Genomic DNA, 21363 nt, shown 5'->3' on the forward strand with positions numbered 1-21363 from the left:
ATATATATATATATATATATATATATATATATATATATATATGTATTGTAGTGTCATTTTCAAACCTTTTTGCATTATGACATTTCTCACCAAATTTTGAAAAACTCTGTGGGATATTTGTCTCTTTATAATAAATCAGAAAATCTTACAGTCTTTACTCTCTCATTCTCATGTTAACATCAAAAGTTTTGAGAACTGATTATTTATATAGACATCCTTAAAAGATCTTTAGAACCTACAAGACCAAACCAAATTTTGACACCAACAAATCTGAAATTAAGTTTTTTTAAGTCATCCCACATATATATAGAAGGAAATAAATGTATGTGCAAAACAACAATTTTTTTTTGTACTTGTTATGATTGTTTATGAAATAATTTGTGGACCAATACTTAAAAAACTTTTACTTTTGGTTAAACAAATTCGCATATCCATCGAGTGCATATGAGCCAAGTGATGTCCGAAGGAGCTTATATGTTGTTATACATGAGGTTGAAACAACTATATTTTTTTCCCTACCAACTTCCAATTCTTAATTTCAGATACAAAAATTTCACCATTCTTGAACTGGATGTTTCTCAGGTTGAATCATCGTGATTATGACAGAAAAGAAGACTATGAAAGGCATTACCAACCGGGAAACGTAATGAAACCGAGAAGTCCCTTCCATCCAAGGTTTTAGATCCCATAAACCTACTCGGAGCTGCTTTTGATCAACTTTTGTATTTAGAGGCTTCATTGTGGAGTCTACATTATTTCTTATACAAGTTACCAGTGACTAGAAGCTGGACGTTGCAACTGTATAGCGTGTTGTAGAGTTTCATCTTCTCTATGATGATGACTTCGGACGTTTCGGGGTCTTTGAGCTGTGTAGAACCATTCCTTTCCATATAGATCTTTATCTCCTTCAAACATGGAAAATAGTCCAAGAAATGCTTTATCATGTGCATCTCTTCGATTCTTCCTTGAAACGCTTTGATCTCTAACAATTTTACTGGACAAGATGTGAGTGACCGACCCTTATCCTCTCGAGAAACGCAGTCACAAGCATCCCCGCATTTATATGTAACTTGGTGCAAGAGACCCTGGAAGCATAAAGGAGAGAATTTAGAGATTCGAAGTATAGATGCATGGACTCTATCTTTGTACGTACACGTTTGAAAATGAGTTGTTTTTGTACCTCAATGACTAGAGTTCCTAAATGCGGACAGTTCCTTATAAGAACTGGCAATGCTTGCCATCCTCGACTTGCGTCACTCTTAATAGTTAACGATTTGAGGTTGGTAAAAACTGGCATGATTGATTCACAGCATAGAGAAAGCACCTGATAACAAGAAAAGGAGCCACAATTAGGAGTTTTGCAGTTACATGTTTAAAAACAAGACCTTTAAAAACAAACATGACCGCCATGGTACATGAACGTAGACAGAAAAGATATTACAAGAGAGCAAATAAGAAAACTGACCTCGAGAGTCTCGCCAGACAAGTCCAGATACCGAACATTTCGTATGCCATTCATCAGCTTCCCCAAATTTGTAAATCGGGATAAAAAACCCTCTATAATAGGTAAATGATCATTGTTTGGCGCTGCTCTTGCTCTCTTAACTTCATAACGAGTAGCCAAAAGTCTGATTTGGGCTTCAGATAAGTTTTCCATATTAACTAGGGTGTAGTCATTGACAACAAAACCAGTGTAAGAGAAGTAAATAAGACTAGGTGTATCAAATGAATAAGTGCCAGAATGAAAACTGTTATCGATTGTTAGGCTCTTGAGGCTTGCATTAGACACGTTGATATCCTCCTTTCTCGAGATTATATCAACCAGGACTAATTCCTCCAGCTTAGGCATTGGTAAGAATATGCCTCCAGGCAACCCATCAATATAAAGACTGTCTAATTTCAGCTTAACTAGATTGTTGCTCTGGAAATTTTTTGAAGATAGCAGATACTCATAGTACAAATGCAAACTGATTTTTAGATCAAGTTCGGAAACACCACGGGCCAACACATTACTTATCCAACCATCCACTAAATTTGTTGTATAAACATCAGTACATTTGAGGGAGAATTTCTTAATGGGAGTTGTACCCTGCAGAGCCAATACTCTATTAACAAAATTCTGGAACCTCCGTCGAGTTATGTTACATTGACGCTTACCGGGATGAAGAAAGACAGATTCATCAATGTCAAGGTTATGGACAAATGCAAACAGATTGCGCCACCTCTTGGAGATTACTGATGTCAAGGCAGCCTCCTTCGTCGTAAGGAAAGACAAGACATGACAAAGAAGCTCGTCAGGGAGAATGCTAAGACAATCCTGAGGATCTCGTCTGTTCTTACAATCTTCATCAATAGGTTGTGAGACATGACAAAGAACCTCGTCTGGGAGAATATTGTTAACAACCTCTTCTTCAATAGGTTGTTGTATCTGCCTATCTTGATCTCGTATGCTCTTACAATCTTTCTTCAGGTGTCCAAGTTTTCCGCAAGAAGAACAAATACTGCAAATTTCTTTCTCTCCAATCATAGTAGCCCTTGATGACGACTCCATGAATCTTGTGCAAGATCCTAAAGTTTCAAATACCCTAAAACTCGACGAGCTCTCTTGGATAATACGACTCCAATTTTGTCGTATTAATTAGGTTTAGCCATTGTCTTTTAGCTTAATAATCTCTATTGGGTAAAATTCATTATATATATAACCTTAAACAAACCCATTAATATTTTTTGGGCCAAACATGATTTATGGCCCAAAGCCCTTCTCAATTTAACACACACAAAAAAAAACACGTCATCTGCTTCCTCCTTTACTATCTCGACGCTTCTTCTCCTCTTCTCACGCTGTAGCTTCTTTCTTTTATTATATACTGTATCTTTTATCTTCTTCACCTTTCTTACTAATCCTTTCTTTGTTACGGTCTTTTCTTTGTTACGGCCATGCATGATGCAACGTTACAGAATAAAGGTTTTATACACTTAGCAAAAAAAAAAATGTAACAGATAAGGTTTGTGTTTGTGGTTCATCTTAGGATAGGATTAAGTTGCATTATAAACACATGATTTAATACAACAATTTTGCCGACAAAAAACAAATTGCATTACAAACTCCCATAGTGACATAAATTAAATTACCCATTAAGTTTATATTTCCCGGTATTTTTTTTTCATGGTTTCGATCATTTTTTTTATTTTAATTCTGTCTAGAAACCGAAACTAAAATAAAACCATTACAATTTAATTAGTTACGTTTGTGAAAATTTAATTTCAGTTTCCATTACAAGCTTTATGGTTACAGTTTTTTTTCCCCACCTTTAATTACTAATATTCTTTGGTAGGGAGAAAACGAAAACCAAAAGAACAATATTAATAAATAACCAGAAATATTTATGAAACNTATTAATAAATAACCAGAAATATATATAAAACCGGTTAAACCAGAGGCTGCTATTAGAGTCTCGGTTCTAAACCACCCTCTTCTAATCCGATTGTGAGGATGTAACATGATTTATTCATTTACATGGTAAACGGAACCAATATCTCATTAACCCTAGCTGTGGTTTGGGACGGCGGGTTATAATCAGCCACCAAATACGCCGGTGACTTTCCTTTGCTTTTCTCGATAGGCAAAACCCATTGAGTGCCCTTGAGACTATCCATTAGAGCCGCAGCTTCTATCTTGGCATCATTGTCAGACACGTACCCGCCCAACTGCCTTACGGCTACGTAGGATGGTTTCCATGTCTGCACGTGGAGGTCATCGGCCTGAGGTGGGTTCTGTTGGTTCTTTTTAGGAATGTAGAAGGAGACTGTTTAGACTGATTGTCCTGGTGTTGCTTGTGTGATCACCGGAGATGTCATGTTCATCTTCACCTTGTCCTTGTTTTGACCTTGTATGTAACTAAATAATCTGCAATACCAAAACAACATCAGTTTCGGTTTCACTAGTTTACAAAAATTACTTACGTTCGGTTTATGATATGTAGAGACCCGAAAAAACAAAAAATCTTATTCGGTTAATTATTCAATTTTGGGTTTGTTTCTTTTCTAATATTGTGGAGTAACTTAGTCAGATTAGATACACCTATATATAACAAAGATTATAATAGATTGATAAGTTACCGTTGGAAACCGGTTTTGGTGGCTTGAGTCATGGATTTTGCAGAGATAGGACTAGTGGACATCCATACCGCAGTGTCATACATGCGGATCTCATAGGCGTATCCTGCCTCTACCAATTTATAGGTGGGGCACTCGTAGTGGTCACATGTTCCCGGACGCATCCCATTAGATGGATTCCATGGTGCGGGAGCCTGGGCACATGAGACAACCACGACTAGGCCGAGGCAAAGAGATAGCTTTAAAATGCTGAAACCGGTTTCCATGATTGAATAGAATATTTAAATGAATATATTCTGGTTTTGTTTAGATTACTAATTGGAATGTCTTGCGTAATGGAGAGTATTTATATATAGATAGATTTTTGGGCAATGAGATGATAAGAATAGATTACAAGTTATTAATACATTTGACTAGTTAAACTTAGAACTAAGTTTGACCTCTAATTTGGATTCAGATATGGCAAAGACTATTATGAAATGCTTCGAGGGATTGAAAGTGGGATTCAATAAATGTTTGCCAAGTTTAGCAGAGATTTGTGTCAGCAAAATTTATATACCAGAAACAAATTAGGACTTCTATTTCTTTTTGTTTAAAGGCACAAATTAGGATTTCCAAATATATATATATTTTTTTACAGGCACAAGATTAATTGAATGAGTAAAAATTGAAAAGTATCCAAAGTATATATATGAAAAACAGTCCAAGACATCAATAAGCGATTATGGGGTTGACTTTTGAGCTCATTCATCAACCAGACCATACGTAGATACTTGTCACAACTATTTATATAGCTTGTAACTGATTTTTATAAAAGACTCGTACATTCTGCGGAATCTTGTTGCCTATTTTTTTTTTAATATCAGACTGTTGAAATTTGGAAACTACAAGGTTCACTTCAAGCGAGAGATGTTTATAGAGAGGTCCTTGTGGAAGAGGAGCCCTGGTTTCCGTAACACCGCACAGTCTTCGGCCATTGAGAAGTCGTAAGTGGTGACAAGATAGTGAAGGAAGATTGCCATCTGAAGCCTTGCAAACTCTGCTCCTACGCATTGTCTCACTCCACCTCCAAACCCCATGAACATTTTAGAACCAGAACGCAGATCTTGCCTTTCCCATCTCCATGGATTAAACTCAAAAGGGTTTTCGTAGGTCTTAGGATCATAATGTACCACTTGAGCTGCAACAAAAACTATCCAACCCGCGGGAATCGTGTATCCTGTTTGTTTGTTACCAGTGTTTGCCACACACAAGTTATTAATTTTATTTTTATTTTCCGTATATATGTCATTGTATACAAGAGTTATACTTGCCTTTTATCTCGACATCGGTCACAGCCTTTCTAAACAAGAATGGAACAAAGTTGATCAACCGAAGCGTCTCATTAATAACCTACAAAGTGTAAATTTAAGGACAACATGTGAATAGATCTCGCGCGCGGCATCTAAAGAGTGTTACGTTTTAACTACTATATATTGACATTGAGGAACTAATTAAGGCGAGCTATATATGAAGTTACCATGTTTGTAAAACTCATCTTCTGTCTGTATTCTTCCCAAGTGATCCCAGATTCCTTATCTTCTCTGCTCTCAAGGATCGCCTCATGCTCTCTCTGCCACAATATTATATATGAGCCTCTTCCTAAAATCTGAGATAAAAGTTTTCAGCTACTTGATCCAATCCAGATACTTATATTACCTTGAGCTCTGCGACCACTTTTGGATTTTCGGATAAGAACTTCACAGCCAAGCAAGTGGCCTTCGGGGTAGTTTCTTGAGCAGCGAAGGACATAAAGAAGATGTGATTTGCAGCTGAATCTTGATTCCAAAAGCAGCCTTCTTTCTCCAACTCTTCTAACATTGTGTCAAGGAAGTCTCCGTACTTCTCTCCCACTATTTTCCTCTTCGTCAAAACATCTTTGATCAACTTCGTCCCATTTCTGTGTGCCTATATACAATATATAAACACTTATAGAAATCATGTTACATATGGGGGGGGACAATTCTTCGACTAAATAGAAAATTCTCACCCTAAATGCTATGTAGAGAAACTTCCAACCAGAGAGAGTAAAGGATAGCTGGAACCAGTCAAAATTGAAGGCCTTGATATCTTCCATAAACTTTGTTTGAGTCTCCGGTTTGAGGCTACTTATCATCTTTGGTGCCATGAGCGCGACTACCAACTACAAAGAAGCCGCCAGGCAAGAAGAGAGGGTGAATCAGAGTAGTACACGTATAGCCGTATAGGTAGATTGTCTAATACTAAAATTTGGTCAAGATAAATTATGTGTGAATTTTACTTACGCTTGCCACTGAATCCCTAACGTCTAATATTCCACTGTCAGCCTTAGATTCAAGATGTTCGCGGGTCACTCGGTCCATATCTCTTATCATCTTTTGCTTCAAACCCTCTGAGCCAAGAAGATGTTGATGAGTGAAATTTTTCATGTGCTTGTGGATGTTTCCGTCCTTGGACACCAAGCTATCTTTTCCCAATCGCTTCACAAGAACCTCCGGATAACTTAAAATGAAAGACTTGTTCTCCTGCCGTAAAATCTCAAAGTTCACATCCGAGTCCGTGGAAACTATGGTTTGGGATCCGAAAATGTTTGTCCGAAACAACGGTCCGTACCTGAAACATTCACAAGCACATATACACATCACATGGTTTAATCTTGCTAACGGTAAGGAAAGAATTAATAGATTAGAGAGAGAGAGATTGAAATCTGACTTTAACATCCTCTTTTTCAAAAAGGGCGAGATCTCATCAAACCTATGAGGCTTGCAAAAGTCCATTGACTCTCCGATGATCGGAAAACCCATGGATCCCGGTGGTAACTTGCCATTGCACTTAGGGTTTGACCATCGGAAAAGCCAGTGGCTGATCCTCACAACCACTAAGGCTATAATCAGCATCGCAACGGTCCACATGAAGCTCATACTGTACTCTATCTCAAGTGTTGACCACTAGTTCTACAACTCTTTTTTAGATTTACTGAAGAAAGTCTGACGTTATAGTGATTCTAGTATTCATCTATCAGCTCCAAAGCGATAATTTTCCATCATGTTTTGGGGGTTGCAGTAAATTCACTCAATAGAATAATCGGCAACTTGAGGAATATATATTAGTTAAATAACATACAGTACTTTAGCTGTCATGTAGATGTACCCCCTCCGGAATTATTTATATGGAAGGCACATTCTCACCCTATTGAAGAAATTACTGTTATATTCAATTCTTTAATTTCAAATTAAACGTAAGCCGAATGAAGCCAATGAAATGATGATTCAGGTAGTAAAAGACTCTGGTTCTTTCGAGGCCAGCAGGGGTTCAAAACATTGTTTAAAATTAAAAAATATATATTTTGAAATTCCGAAGCAGCCAGATATTTCCATTTAGTGGCAACGGTGGACTAGATTTCCCGAATATGGGAAATTGGGAACTATCTATATTTGAGTAGACAATTTTTTTAAAAAGAAGATAATTTATAGAGTGGACAATTAAAAATTAATCCATTCACAGTTAGTTAGTTATTATATGGTGAGTGGACAATTTAAACAAAAAAAAAAAAGTATGGTTGGGACTAATGTATTTCTTTGCTTTGTCGTCAACTACACATATGGGAATAATCTGTATCACGCCGTGGGAGTGGACTAATAATATAAATATTTCTCTGTTTAATTTTGTCGTCAACCACACATGTGGGAATAATCTGTATCACCGCCACTCGAAACTATATTTTGAAACATTTAATTTTAAAACTACAGAAATTTGGCCGGTCAAGAGTACCTATATCTCTCAACCTATACCTATATCTCTCCAAATCTAAAGTTCTCATTTACTTCTCCATATTTTTTGGTTTAATCGATTTACAAATTAAATCACTAAAAAACCAGTTAAACCAGATATAAAACATAGTTTAAAACCCAATTGACCTTATAAATCCGATTCGGTCTAAGAATTTTTATAACCCGATCAGAAATTCTCAAATCTAAGAACCATAAAATCATCATTTTCTAAAATTATGAACACCGTTTCTTGCAGTGGGACAATATGTTTCAGGTGGATACATAAACCCAGCCAATTTTTCTATTAAAACGGGACCACGTGAATCTCCATTATATACAACAATTATGATTGATCTTTTATGTCAATTTGGTTGAATTGTTTATTTGATTTTTCTTGGATGCAGTGGATTTTCTGGGTTGGATGGACCATTCATCCGAGCAGCCTTCATTAGCATTCAAAAGCAGAAGCTGTTTTTTTTTTTCGGGTTTTTAGAAGTTCACAGTTGATTTATCTTTGTTTGTATCGAGCTTTAAAATTTTTGAGATCTGGTCATATTTGTTTAAATGGATTTGTCAAATTCTTTTTCTCTCTGGATTATTTGATGTAGATGATCTGGTTAAACGTTAATGTAAGTATGATATAGTGTTCGTCGAGGTTAGGAAAAGAGATTAAAAAAAAAAAAGAATTGGTGATTTAATTATATAAACGGGTCGAACGAAATCAGGTTGAAATCGGTTTACAACTTTTGTTAGTTGGTTAGACAACCAATAAACCAATAATAAACCAATTAAACCTATATTTATGGAGAAATTGATGAGAATTGTGGATATAGGGACATTTAGAAATAAAATTTTGGATTTGGAGAGATATAGGATGAGAGACATATGATATATTTAAGACGAGGTCAAAGTTCTATTTAGTATGATGCGATAGTTTTGATGAGGAAATGTGACGTTTTCCCATTTATTAATATGACTCAACTAACCATTTGTTGTTTAATGTTTAACTGCTCTCTAATACTGCATGACAGTCAGCTAACCATTTGTTGTTTAGCTGATTTTAACGTGATCCAAACATTATTCTACTTATTTCAAGCAGTTAGCACTAACACAATAGGCTTTAAAAAAAACAGACATATTAGGCTTTTAATTATATATTAGCTGCAGACCCATTCGTCTCGGACATGGTTAAAATTTGTAAAAACATTAATCGTATATATGAATATGAATTTGTTTATAATGTAAGTATCACCAGTTTGATGATTTTGTTTTTGTTTTGTAATTGTGATTTATGAAAGAATAAAACAAAATATGTAACAATATAGTATTCATATGAGTTTTGGTTAGGAACGAGGTTTTAATCCTACTATATTAATTGGGAAATACATATATGAATGTGTAAAAAATTACATTCAATTGCTATTAGAAAAACTTAATTAAGCTTAGTTAATTAATTAAATAAAGATAATTAATTAAAAAAATAAAAAACACAGATCAAATATTAAAAAATCTAGAAAAATAAAAAAAAATATTTTCCCTCGCTAATAAATTGTGAACGAAAATTACTAAATATATATTTTTAAAAATATAAACCAATCAGAATTTCAAAAACTAAGATTTTACTAAATTTCGAAGATTTCGTATTTCAAATTAGAATAATTTTTATTATTATAGTAGAAATTATTTTTTTAATGTTGAACAATGGTTTAAGCACGAGATATCTCGTGGTATTAGATTATTCGAGGAGTTTTTTTTGCCAGATATTTGATGAGTTGTGAATGCTATATTGTTACCAAAACTCATACGAATAATTATATTGGACCGAACAATATAATTTTAGAGTGATCTAGCACCAAAAATTTATAAGGGCATTTCTATCCGTCAACCCATCAAATTTGAGATCTTATATTAATTTTATTAATATTTTAATATAATATTATTATCTAATTTAACTGGTCAATCATATGATGACAGATCAGCAAGAGAGTCATACTAGTGTCTCAATACCTCTACTCTTATACACGAAATCTCTCTCTCCTCACTTTTTCCTTTTTTTTTATTAAAAAGACAGACATCATCCAATGTGGGATGAACTTGCTCTAAGAATTACTAAAATAGATGTATATATAAAAATAGTGATAAGAATATATATATAAAATAGTGCTTATAAGCTAAAATATAGTGTTATTAATAATTTAGAAATCAGAATTTTGTCACCAACTTTATCTCTAATAAAATATTACTACTACATGTTAAACTCATAGTGGAGTCGTTCATAGTAATACTTTATCTCTAATAAAATATTACGCCACTAAGTCATTTGATTATAAGTTTTCCAAATGAATGACTCCACTATGAGTTTCTCATTTCCCTCTCTTAATTTTTGTTTTCTATATTTTAATAATAAAGGAATCGTAAATACTTAAGAAATTTCATGCTCTGTACTACTCCCTCTATTCTTAATAGATTGATGTTATAAAAATTATTTTTGTCCATCTTAGATTAATTTTGTAGATTAAAAAGCTAAAACAATCATATTATATTATGCTTTTTGACACATATCATTTATCAATTAGTTTATGGTTTCTTTATCTACCAAAAAATAATTGTAAATTAATTTATAAATAAAAATTAAACTTTTCTTAATATGTGTGATAGTGTTGAAACATCAATCTATTAGCATGACAAAAAGAGTAATTTATAAAATCACTCTATTGAATCTTTGTTAATGTATATATTTGGTAATTAACCCCCCTCAAATTGTTGAGTGGAGTGATACCCACTTGCTTTTTATTACTCTTTTTTTTTTAAATTGTTTTTTTGTTTGCCACATTTATTTTCTCCATCTTCCTACATGTTTTGTAAAGATTAGTTGCATTATTTTACTTAAAAAATATATATCAAATAATGAAATTTTGCTTTTTCCATCCTGGCTCTCCCTTTCTGATTTACTTATGACATATTTTAAATCTTCATAAATAGATAAAACTATTTAGTCTAAAGTATAGTAAATTAAATATAAGTTTTAGTTTTTATAAATATTTTGACTTTAACTTTATGTGCTATTATATATATATATATGTGTTATCTGTGTATTAAAAAAACATATAACTGTGTAATATTGTAGTTTATAAATTTAAAAGCTACTATTTAGTACAATATATTTAATACAGTATATAATTGTAATTAACGTTAACTTAGAATTGTAACTTTAATAATTAATCATGGTCAATATGTGCCCCAGTTAAAATAATGACTATGAAAATGGTTGGGTAAAGATGAATGAGTTGAATAAAATTGGTTGAATAGCATTCAACTCATTCATCAACTAAATATGAGATGAAAGAGTTGAACAAATTTCCTTTATAATTTGTTCATTTCTCTAGCTTTTTTGGTTGAATGAGTTGAATAAAATTGGTTGAATAGCATTCAACTCATTCATCAACTAAATATGAGATGAAAGAGTTGAACAAATTTCCTTTATAATTTGTTCATTTCTCTAGCTTTTTTGGTTGAATGAGTTGAATAAGTTTTCCAAGTTATTCATCTCAAATGGTAAAAAATTGGATAAATGATCATTCAACCTATTCAACCCATTAATTTATGTCATCCATTTGCACCCTATATCACATAATGACGATATTTTGCTTTAAAAAAACATTTACAGCTTTTAAAGTCATTTTTCGAATTACTCCCATGATCGATTTCTTAATTAAGCAAACTTAAAAGTAAATTACCGCAATGTGAAACAGAAAAGAACGAAACAATTAAAAAGATCGCATCATATGAAAATTTAAATATAGCATTATTCAGACTTGGTCCAGTACTACTGCTATATAATATGATCAAAAGATCATGTTCTTGAGGACTTGCTAACAAGGTTTGAACAAAATGTGGAGGCTGAGGATCGGAGCTAGGGACGGAGATGAGACTCACTTGTTCAGCACCAACAACTACACCGGAAGGCAGACTTGGGAGTTTGATGCCGATGCATGCTGTCCAGAGGAACTCGCTGAGGTCAATGAAGCTCGCCATAATTTCTTAATAAACCGGTCACGTTTCAAGATCAGTGGTGATCTCCTTTGGCGAATGCAGGTGGAGGTTTTAAAACTATATATGGTGATAACTAGAACATTCGAACCTTAATCTCTTTGGAGTCTGCTATGTTAGTTGCAGTGGCATGTAAAACTCGTTTCTGAAGGAAAAAAAAAAGAAAAAAAAAACTCTAATTTGGTGGAATTCTTACTTTTTTTGATGACATACTGAAGTAGAGAGATATTAAGTTCGTTTTTCTTTTTTTTGGTGTGTGTTTGCAAAATAGTACATTTTCAAAACTTACTATTTTTGGTATGGATTATTATAATAGTTTCTAAGGGAAAAGAAGTTCGAGCAGAAGATTCCGAGAGTGGAGATAAAAGATGCGGAAAATATAACGTACAAAGACGCGAAGACGGCACTGAGAAGAGGGCTACTCTATTTCACGGCGTTGCAAGCTGAGGATGGACATTGGCCTGCTGAAAACTCTGGCTGCTTGTTCTTCGAAGCTCCCTTTGTGAGCTATCCTTCACTCTCTCTAGCTACTATATTAATTATTCTTTTGTTTTCTATTCATCAAATATACATACATATACGTGTAAAATGTAATTATAAAATATTTTAGGTCATATGCTTGTACGTTACTGGACATCTGGAGAAAATCTTGAGTTTGGAACATTGCAAGGAACTATTGCGCTACATGTATAACCATCAGGTAGCGTATCTTAATTATGTAACAAATTTCCTGTGTAGAAATAGATTAATAATTTTTTTTATTGATAAGGCAGCCCCCTAGCTCTCTGGTCTTAACTATATGATCATCGCTAGTTCTCTGACGTTAACTATGATAATTATTGGTTTGTACGTAGAATGAAGATGGTGGGTGGGGAATACACGTAGAAGGCCAAAGTGCTATGTTCTGCACGGTCATCAATTACATATGCCTACGGATTTTGGGAGAAGAGGCAGATCTTGATGATATCCAAGGAAGTAGTGGTTGTGCAAGGGCTCGTAAGTGGATCCTTGATCAAGGTGGTGCTACGTATACGCCCTTGATCGGAAAAGCTTGGCTATCGGTATTTATGCATACATATTGCCTCCATTATTTTTGAGTACTAGAGAGGGACTGCTTGCAGTTTTATCACCTACAGTGTAATTTGTATTGTGCTTTTCTTCACACAGATCCTCGGAGTGTATGATTGGTCCGGTTGCAAACCCATACCGCCTGAGCTGTGGATGCTCCCTTCTTTTTTGCCTTTCAACGGAGGTTCGTCTCCCACATTCTACGAATACGATATATATAAATTGTTATATGGTTATGTTTTACATTTGCTTGCTAGAGTATTTGAGTTCTTACTTATATATCATAATCGAAATTGATCGGTCCAAGGCATGTCTCTATATGTATATATATGTACTGTAAACAGGTATTTTGTGGATTTATTTCCGGGAGATTTTCATGGCCATATCATACTTGTATGGTAAGAAGTTTGTAGCTACACCAACACCTCTCATATTACAGCTTCGGGAAGAGCTTTATCCTCAATCTTATGAAAAAATCTTATGGAGTCAAGCTCGCAATCTGTGCGCAAAGGTAAAAAAAAGTTTACATATATATGAGATCTATTAATGACTTCACATAATGATGATAATACGAATAAAAATGGCATGATGCAGGAAGATCTCTACTATCCACAATCATTTTTACAAGAGTTGTTTTGGAAAGGTGTTCATATATTGTCAGAGAACATCGTGAGTCGATGGCCTTTCAACAAGCTCATCAGGGAAAAAGCTCTTCGAAAGACAATGGAACTCCTTCATTATCAAAATGAAGCCAGTCGATACATTACTGGTGGATGCGTCCCAAAGGTTATTTATATTTTCCTCATCAATATACCCACCTACGTATTGATTATTAGTACTAATCATAATAATATAAAGTATTATTATATTAATGATTTCCATTTTTGTTTGATAGCCGCTTCATATGCTTGCTTGTTGGGTAGAAGACCCAGATGGTGATTATTTTAAGAAACATCTTGCTCGAATCCCCGATTACATATGGCTTGGGGAGGATGGTCTCAAAATCCAAGTTAGTGTTATTTTTCATATATTTACTCTGTTTTTAAGAACTCTGACTCACGAAAAATTGTTGAGTTTAATTTAGACTTCAGAGAATGTTATTTTGGTGGTGCAGTCTTTTGGTAGCCAATTGTGGGATACAGCACTCTCACTTCAAGCCATCTTAGCTTCTCATGATGTTGATGACGATGATGATGATATTAAATCAACGCTGATTAAAGGGTACAGTTACTTGCAAAAATCTCAGCTTACAAGAGATCCTCCTGGTGACCATAAGAAAATGTTGAAAGATATTGGGAAAGGAGGATGGACATTTTCGGACCAAGACCAAGGTTGGCCTACTTCGGATTGTACTTCTGAGAGTTTAGAGGTTCGACTCCATTAATAGTTACTACTTCTTTATTGAGTAACCTTGTTTTACGATCATTTAACTTTTGAGGTTGATGACACTTGGCCGGCCAGTGTTGCCTTATCTTTGGAAGCATGCCATCGGAGTTAATTGGCGAGAAAATGGATGTAGAGAGGATCTATGATGCCGTTAATTTGCTTCTTTATTATCAGGTACGTATTATAACGAAAACTCCACAACGGCTAGTGACTAATGATATTGATTTGTTAAATAATACTTAAACAGAGCGAAAATGGAGGCGTAGCAGTATGGGAGGCAGCTCGTGGACGATCTTGGCTAGAGGTACTTACTTATCTAAGTCATCTTACTATTTCGTATATTTAGTGTCTCTTATAGTAATGCCTCAAAATAAAATGCAGTGGCTTAGTCCGGTGGAGTTTATGGAAGACGCAATGCTCGAGCATGAGTACTATTATATCTTTACCACATCAATCAAAATCTTTTTGTTTTGTTTTCTTTTGCTACTGTAAAAAATTAATTTAATTTATACTATGGAATACATGGAGCTTTGTTTAGGTATGTAGAATGTACGGGGTCAGCGATAGTGGTACTGGCTCGGTTCATTAAAGAGTATCCGGAGCACAGAAGGGAAGAGATTGAAAGGTCTATCAAGAATGGTGTCAAATACATAGAAAGATTTCAAATGCCGGATGGTTCTTGGTATGGAAACTGGGGTGTCTGTTTCATGTATGGAACCTTTTTCGCTGTAAGAGGTCTAGTGGCTGCAGGCAAGACTTACCAGAACTGTGAGCCAATTCGTAGAGCGGTTCAGTTCCTTTTAAAGACACAAAACGTTGAAGGCGGTTGGGGTGAGAGTTATCTGGCTTGCCCCAACAAGAAATATACGCCTCTAGAGGGAAACAGGAGCAATGTGGTGAATACAGGACAAGCACTGATGGTTTTGATTATGTGTAATCAGATGGAGAGAGACCCTTTGCCTATTCATCGCGCAGCTAAACTGTTGATCAACTCCCAGATGGATAATGGCGATTTCCCGCAAGAGGTAATTGTCATATTTCTTTTTACCAAGTTACACTTCAATCTGATTCCTTGATAACTGTATATGCCACAAAAAAATGCAGGAAATAATGGGAGTGTTCAAGATGAATGTGATGGTCAATTTTGCAACCTATAGAAATATTTTCACTCTTTGGGCACTCGCATACTACACAAACGCCCTGCGCCTGCTCCTCTGATGAAGACTTCACATCCAAAGCTTATTCTATGAAACAGCTTCTGTAATGTAATGATGACCTAACACTCATCATTTTCTGCTAAGTGCAGCTTGTCAGTCAAAACATCTTTCCAAAATAAGGTTGAGGTTTATCTGATTTTAAAAAAAGTCCAATCGAAATCATGTGTTATTGCTTTTGAAACAAGATTTTAGGATTTCACCACGTTACAATCTCTGTATATGGCAGCCAACCAAATCATCTTTTGTGTGTGCTTTACTGTACTATAAGTCTATAATAAGCATGTCTCTCAATCTTTCTAACTTCTTTTGGAAAAGCTAATCAATTCTTTCGAGATTATACATCACCATTTGTTCTAGAGCTGACCTGAAGTCACTTGGAGGCAGGCACTGCAGACTCTTTATCGCGTCATCAGCTTTCTCCCTAGCCAACTCTTGTGCTCTCCTGATTCCCCCGCCTTCACTCACCAATCCAATTGCTTCTTCCAGTGAACCCACCTCACAAAACTCAGACTCAATGATCTCTCTCAGCCTTGGCTCCTTCTCCAGAGCAAAAATCACAGGAGCGGTTAAGTTACCTTTAGCCAAATCACTCCCTGCTGGCTTCCCAAGCTGCTCTGTAGACTGAGTGAAGTCCAATATGTCATCAACTACCTGGAAAGAGAGGCCGAGATTCTTCCCAAACTCATACATTTGCTCTGTCACATTGTTCTCGACTCTGCTGAAGATGGCAGCTCCTTTGGTACTTGCAGCCACTAAAGATGCTGTCTTGTAAAAACTCTTGAGTAAGTAGTCGTCGAGCTTAGTGTCACAGTCAAATAAACTCGACGCCTGTTTTATCTCTCCGCTTGCAAAGTCTTTGATCACCTGAAAACATAACATAAGTTTGGGGCATGGCATTATTCAGTGAGATGTGATTCAGAGCATAACTTCATAAAAGAGTAATTAAGTACCTGACTGATGAGCTTAATAACTTCAAGATTCTCAAGATTTGCTAAGTACCATGACGCTTGAGCAAACATGAAATCACCAGCTAACACTGCTACTCTTGTACCGAAAAGCTCGTGAACTGTTTCCTTTCCTGCAATTACACACAGAGTTTAAACCAAACTAAACATTTTCAAGAGTTAAGAGATAGAATCATCATAAACCAAGAATGAAACTCACCTCTACGCATATCACTCTCATCTAACACATCGTCGTGTATCAAGCTTGCCGTGTGAATCATCTCAATGATCTCACCCAAACGCCGGTGTTCAGTTGTAAGTTCCCTGCATCAAAGACACAATCTGAATATGATCATTTCATGCAAAGGATGGGATATATACCCAATTGAATCAAATGAATACAAGAAAAAAGTCTAGAGATTACTTACTTGAGGCCAGCCAACTCTGCTGTGGCACGTGAGACAAGGAATACCAAACCCGGTCTCATTCTTTTACCACCAGCTCCAAAAATCTGCTCAGCCGCAGATATNGATCACCTGAAAACATAACATAAGTTTGGGGCATGGCATTATTCAGTGAGATGTGATTCAGAGCATAACTTCATAAAAGAGTAATTAAGTACCTGACTGATGAGCTTAATAACTTCAAGATTCTCAAGATTTGCTAAGTACCATGACGCTTGAGCAAACATGAAATCACCAGCTAACACTGCTACTCTTGTACCGAAAAGCTCGTGAACTGTTTCCTTTCCTGCAATTACACACAGAGTTTAAACCAAACTAAACATTTTCAAGAGTTAAGAGATAGAATCATCATAAACCAAGAATGAAACTCACCTCTACGCATATCACTCTCATCTAACACATCGTCGTGTATCAAGCTTGCCGTGTGAATCATCTCAATGATCTCACCCAAACGCCGGTGTTCAGTTGTAAGTTCCCTGCATCAAAGACACAATCTGAATATGATCATTTCATGCAAAGGATGGGATGAATCAAATGAATACAAGAAAAAACTCTAGAGATTACTTACTTGAGGCCAGCCAACTCTGCTGTGGCACGTGAGACAAGGAATACTAAACCTGGTCTCATTCTTTTACCACCAGCTCCAAATATCTGCTCAGCCGCAGATATCAAAACCGGGTTTTCTGCACCAACAATCTAATAAAGAACGATACTGTTTATATCCCCTAGTGCAATAGAAGAAGACAATGCCAAAAAAAAAAGAGTTTCTTGTGATGGATACTAACCGATAAAAGATTGTCATTCAAAGTCTGCAGATCATCAGCTACTACCTCAAACAGATTTGTCAATGAAATTGGCTGTTTTGGTTCTGGCTTCAAATCAAAAGTCACTGTTTGAGCTTGACCAATACCTACAGGATCTCATGAGGCATAAACTCCACAGATTCTTAACAAAAATAAAACTATATTTATGTACAGAACACTCCTACGAGACAATCAATTCATAGCAATAAACCCAATTCAAGATTTGTAATTGAGACCAGAATAAGGGACAAGAACACAACTCAAACTAAATCCAACCCAAAGCAACCAATCACATGGAACCAAAAAAGTTTTTAAGACAAGAGAGAATCATATACCATTGAGCAAAGAGATCTCCTTTGGTTTTGTCGGCACGGCTTTGCAACTCCCAACAAGATTCACACCGCCATAGTAGCTGCTGTTACCAAACTTACAAACAGTCTTGCCAAACGGAAGAAACTGACGACGGCCGCAACCACATGCCATCATCATCGTACCTAAATCTATGTTTCGAGATGACGTCATCATTCTCACAAAAAAAAAAAACTCAGTAAGCTTGAGAACTAACTAATAAGGGGAGGTTATGAAACTAGAGAAGGGTCTGTAAAAAGATTCAACCTTTAAAAGCAAATTAAAGAAAAAAGCTAACTCCTTTTTTTCTCCAACACGGGAGATTGGGTGTATGAAAAAATTACAACAAATAATAATAAAAAAAAAGGTATACAAAATCAAGTGGTTGATTTAGTTGTAGCCGATGGAGTTTATTTTTTATTCTATAATATTTGCTTGGGTGGACGAGACAAGCCCACATGAGATTGAGATCATCGATCACTCCGAGGACGAAAGTGACGAGTGTGTTGTTGTTGTTCTGTTTTCGCTCAATACCAAAGGGAAAGGGAGAGAAGAGGGAAACGATTAAATTAGTCTCCGCTTATCTAATCTGAGGCTGTGATCTCACCACGTGTCACTCATCCAATGGTTTTTGATTATTTTTCTTCTTCTTTACAATGCGTTACTTTCTGACGCCAAAGAACCAAAACAAAAAAAAAAAGAATATTGTACGTTACTTTTCTTGGGTATATTTCCAATTGTTTGCTGTAAGTGTGGTGAAGGATTCAATTATTGAAGCTTACTGTAAACTATATGTTTACTTATGTAATTAGGTTTGGTTTATAATATTGCATACTGAATTGAGATCAAATTTTGATAAGTAATGGATACTTTGTTTTTGTTTTTTTATGATATCAAATTTGATTGTAACAGAAGCAATGATTCAGGATTTAAACATTCGATTTAACATATGATTAGTCAAATTCTGTAAACTTGAATTAAACACCCATAAACATGCTCCTCCTCTGTTTTCTTCTAACAAATGGTTTTTTTTTCTTCCCCCTCATGTGTATTGATAGTAGCAGTTTCCATAGCCTACATATATAAAAAATGAAACTTTAATCTGACTTTTTTTTTAATAAATAAAACTGTTTTATATATAAGAAGAGGAAGAGAAAGAGTAAACTTACTAGGATTAGTTATGACAATGAGTCCAGAGTTCTTGAAATTGCAGTTCCAGTAGTTTCTTCCATTAGCTTGGTAATAAAGATTCATGGCGATTGAAGCATGGTTGATGAGGTTACCAGGGGAGTAACATGGACATCCACTCGAGAGAACGCGACAGTCGACATGAGAGCACGCGAAGTTTATGTTATCAAGAAGTGTTGCTTGATCTGAAGAAGGTTTAGCCACACACCAAGTCTTCATCTATAACAACAACTTAGAACAAATTAAACTCACTAAGTAAAAATAAATCAGATTTGCATTAATTTGATAGTTGGTCTACGCATTTTACCTCTGCGTTGACTTTGGTGAAGTTTCTTTCTGTGAGAAAGAAAAAAACATCAAAATGATACTGTTAAGTAAAATTATTATACTTCAACATGATGAATCTAAGGTTTAAGTTAAAACTTTGTGTGGCATTTCATGTAAATTTCTATAAGTAATTAAACTAGGATATGGTTTTAGTGAATTGTAATTTGATTACCTGAGGAGAGGTAGAGGAAGATGAGGAAAGAAATGCACATCCATGCTTTAGCCATTGTTGGAATTTTGTTTGAGTACTTAGAACTCTTGTACAATCTTTGGTGATATATATAAAAGATGAGCAAGGGAATCAGTGATTACTTTTTTTCTTTTCTTTTTATAAGAATAAACTATTCAAAAAAAAAACTAACTCTTGTTTTTGACATGTAATACAAATTAATTAATGTTTTCAGGCTTTAGGTGAATAATCCAGGAACTTGCTTAAATGAAAAGTAAGTGTTTTAGCCAAAGTGTCGTTTTATAAACGTACACTTTGGTTTGAAATTCCATCTTAATAACCTGATGTCAGTCGTTATTTGGAACTTCTCTTTTGGATTTAGTGTTTTACGTTGTGTTTTCCGCATGCTTAAAGCTTATGAAAAATATCATTCATTTCCGCCGGTTTAGGATTCTAAAAGCGTATTTCACCATGATATTCACTTTTTGTATTATTATATAATGAAAACGTTTCAAAAAAAAAATCTGACGTCATTTAGGGTTTGTATTGTATTCCACTTTTGTATTATTTTTTCGTTTTGCTAAGTCAAAACAGAAAAATTTAAAAAAGAGTAGCTAATTGTTTCATAAGGTTTAGTGTAGTGAGAACATTTGGGATCTCACCGTCAAATAACGAGACATCAAAACGTGACCTGAGCTGTAAATTAGGGCAATTGTTTAGATCCAATGCCCACTTTGTACGAGAATCTTATGAAAAGAATAGTTGATATTAAGCCTTTTTGTGTATAATCCTTTATTCCATGAACAAAAAAAAAGATGAGAAATAAACTTTTTTACTCCACTATATTAAACTACAGTTTTAGCTTTCCAGTTCAGTTATCAAAGAAGCGAATCTCGAAGTCTTTTTTCTTCGGCCAAACTCTATATTGGAACTGAATTATTTGATTATTTTTTTTTTTGTTAAAAGAATTATTTGATTATTTCAAGAAATTAACTAATTAAGTTTTCTTACAGAACATTACTCACGTGCTTTGATGCGAGCAAGCAATATTGACACAAGAGACATCAAAAGGAAGAACGCTTGGAAAGTTTGATGTATTCGAGCAATTTGACAACCTCTGCCATAGTCGGTCTAACGATCGGTTCCGGTTCAAGACACATCATCGCTATACCAAACACATCGTTCAACTCTTGTACCGGTGATCCTCTTAGCCGGTTATCTATCACCACTTCTTCTCTTTGGTCTCTTACCACTCCTTTTACCTGAATAGTAAACAATTACAGACGACGTTTTAAAACCAAAGCAGAGTAATAATAACTTGAACAAGGACAAGAGATAGATAAACTGATACCCAAGTAACAAGCTTTGTTCCTTCTTCAAAAAACTCATCATCTGTTGGTCTTCTTCCAGTTAGAAGCTCCAAAAGAACAACCCCGAAACTGTAAACATCTCCTTTCATTGTCGCTTTACCCGTATCGAAATACTCTGTTTTTTT

At 35.0% G+C, this 21363-nt stretch overlaps 6 protein-coding genes and 1 pseudogene across 8 annotated transcripts in view; 1 reads left to right on the top strand and 6 right to left on the bottom strand.

The window, feature by feature from the left end:
- On the bottom strand, positions 753–2551 carry LOC104753906 (F-box/LRR-repeat protein At5g38396-like). The gene is made up of 3 exons (XM_019237824.1): positions 1466–2551; positions 1181–1324; positions 753–1085 (listed from the first exon to the last, which is right to left on the bottom strand). Exons 1-3 carry the CDS (start codon positions 2549–2551, stop codon positions 753–755), a joined length of 1563 nt encoding a protein of 520 aa, XP_019093369.1.
- LOC104751745 lies at positions 3403–4422 on the bottom strand (annotated as a pseudogene).
- LOC104751746 (cytochrome P450 708A2-like) lies at positions 4763–7287 on the bottom strand. The gene is made up of 7 exons (XM_010473764.2): positions 6847–7287; positions 6420–6747; positions 6146–6298; positions 5815–6063; positions 5636–5728; positions 5430–5508; positions 4763–5335 (listed from the first exon to the last, which is right to left on the bottom strand). The coding sequence occupies exons 1-7, from the start codon at positions 7053–7055 to the stop codon at positions 5010–5012; spliced, it is 1437 nt and encodes a 478-aa protein (XP_010472066.1). The 5' UTR covers positions 7056–7287; the 3' UTR covers positions 4763–5009.
- Positions 11761–15626, top strand: LOC104751748 (seco-amyrin synthase). Its single transcript, XM_010473768.2, has 14 exons — positions 11761–11999; positions 12271–12456; positions 12565–12654; positions 12809–13015; positions 13122–13206; positions 13367–13533; positions 13617–13808; positions 13918–14031; positions 14137–14391; positions 14484–14582; positions 14656–14712; positions 14790–14836; positions 14947–15433; positions 15513–15626. The coding sequence occupies exons 1-14, from the start codon at positions 11796–11798 to the stop codon at positions 15624–15626; spliced, it is 2304 nt and encodes a 767-aa protein (XP_010472070.1). The 5' UTR covers positions 11761–11795.
- LOC104751747 (solanesyl diphosphate synthase 1-like) lies at positions 15771–18704 on the bottom strand. 3 transcript variants are annotated; one of them, XM_010473765.2, is made up of 7 exons: positions 18172–18704; positions 17819–17943; positions 17704–17729; positions 16998–17099; positions 16790–16893; positions 16576–16703; positions 15771–16489 (listed from the first exon to the last, which is right to left on the bottom strand). In XM_010473765.2, exons 1-7 carry the CDS (start codon positions 18359–18361, stop codon positions 15941–15943), a joined length of 1224 nt encoding a protein of 407 aa, XP_010472067.1. In that variant the 5' UTR covers positions 18362–18704; the 3' UTR covers positions 15771–15940. The 3 variants fall into 3 exon arrangements, with proteins under 3 accessions (XP_010472067.1, XP_019094119.1, XP_010472069.1); XM_019238574.1 differs by having other exon boundaries at positions 16998–17080; positions 17685–17729; XM_010473767.2 differs by lacking the exons at positions 16576–16703; positions 16790–16893; positions 16998–17099 and adding exons at positions 17192–17319; positions 17406–17509 and having other exon boundaries at positions 17602–17729.
- On the bottom strand, positions 19106–19989 carry LOC104751749 (glucan endo-1,3-beta-glucosidase-like). Its single transcript, XM_010473769.1, has 4 exons — positions 19872–19989; positions 19680–19708; positions 19354–19591; positions 19106–19258 (listed from the first exon to the last, which is right to left on the bottom strand). The coding sequence occupies exons 1-4, from the start codon at positions 19924–19926 to the stop codon at positions 19227–19229; spliced, it is 354 nt and encodes a 117-aa protein (XP_010472071.1). The 5' UTR covers positions 19927–19989; the 3' UTR covers positions 19106–19226.
- LOC104753907 (receptor-like serine/threonine-protein kinase At1g78530) overlaps positions 20846–21363 on the bottom strand; it is a 3413-nt gene continuing 2895 nt past the window's right edge. Inside the window, exon 5 of the mRNA XM_019238007.1 lies at positions 20846–21130. Coding sequence (XP_019093552.1) covers positions 20933–21130 — 198 coding nt within the window. The 3' untranslated portion in view covers positions 20846–20932. The remainder of the gene's footprint in view (positions 21131–21363) is intronic.

This window comes from Camelina sativa, chromosome 16 (genome assembly GCF_000633955.1).
Source record: "Camelina sativa cultivar DH55 chromosome 16, Cs, whole genome shotgun sequence".
NCBI classification, from domain to species: domain Eukaryota; kingdom Viridiplantae; phylum Streptophyta; class Magnoliopsida; order Brassicales; family Brassicaceae; genus Camelina; species Camelina sativa.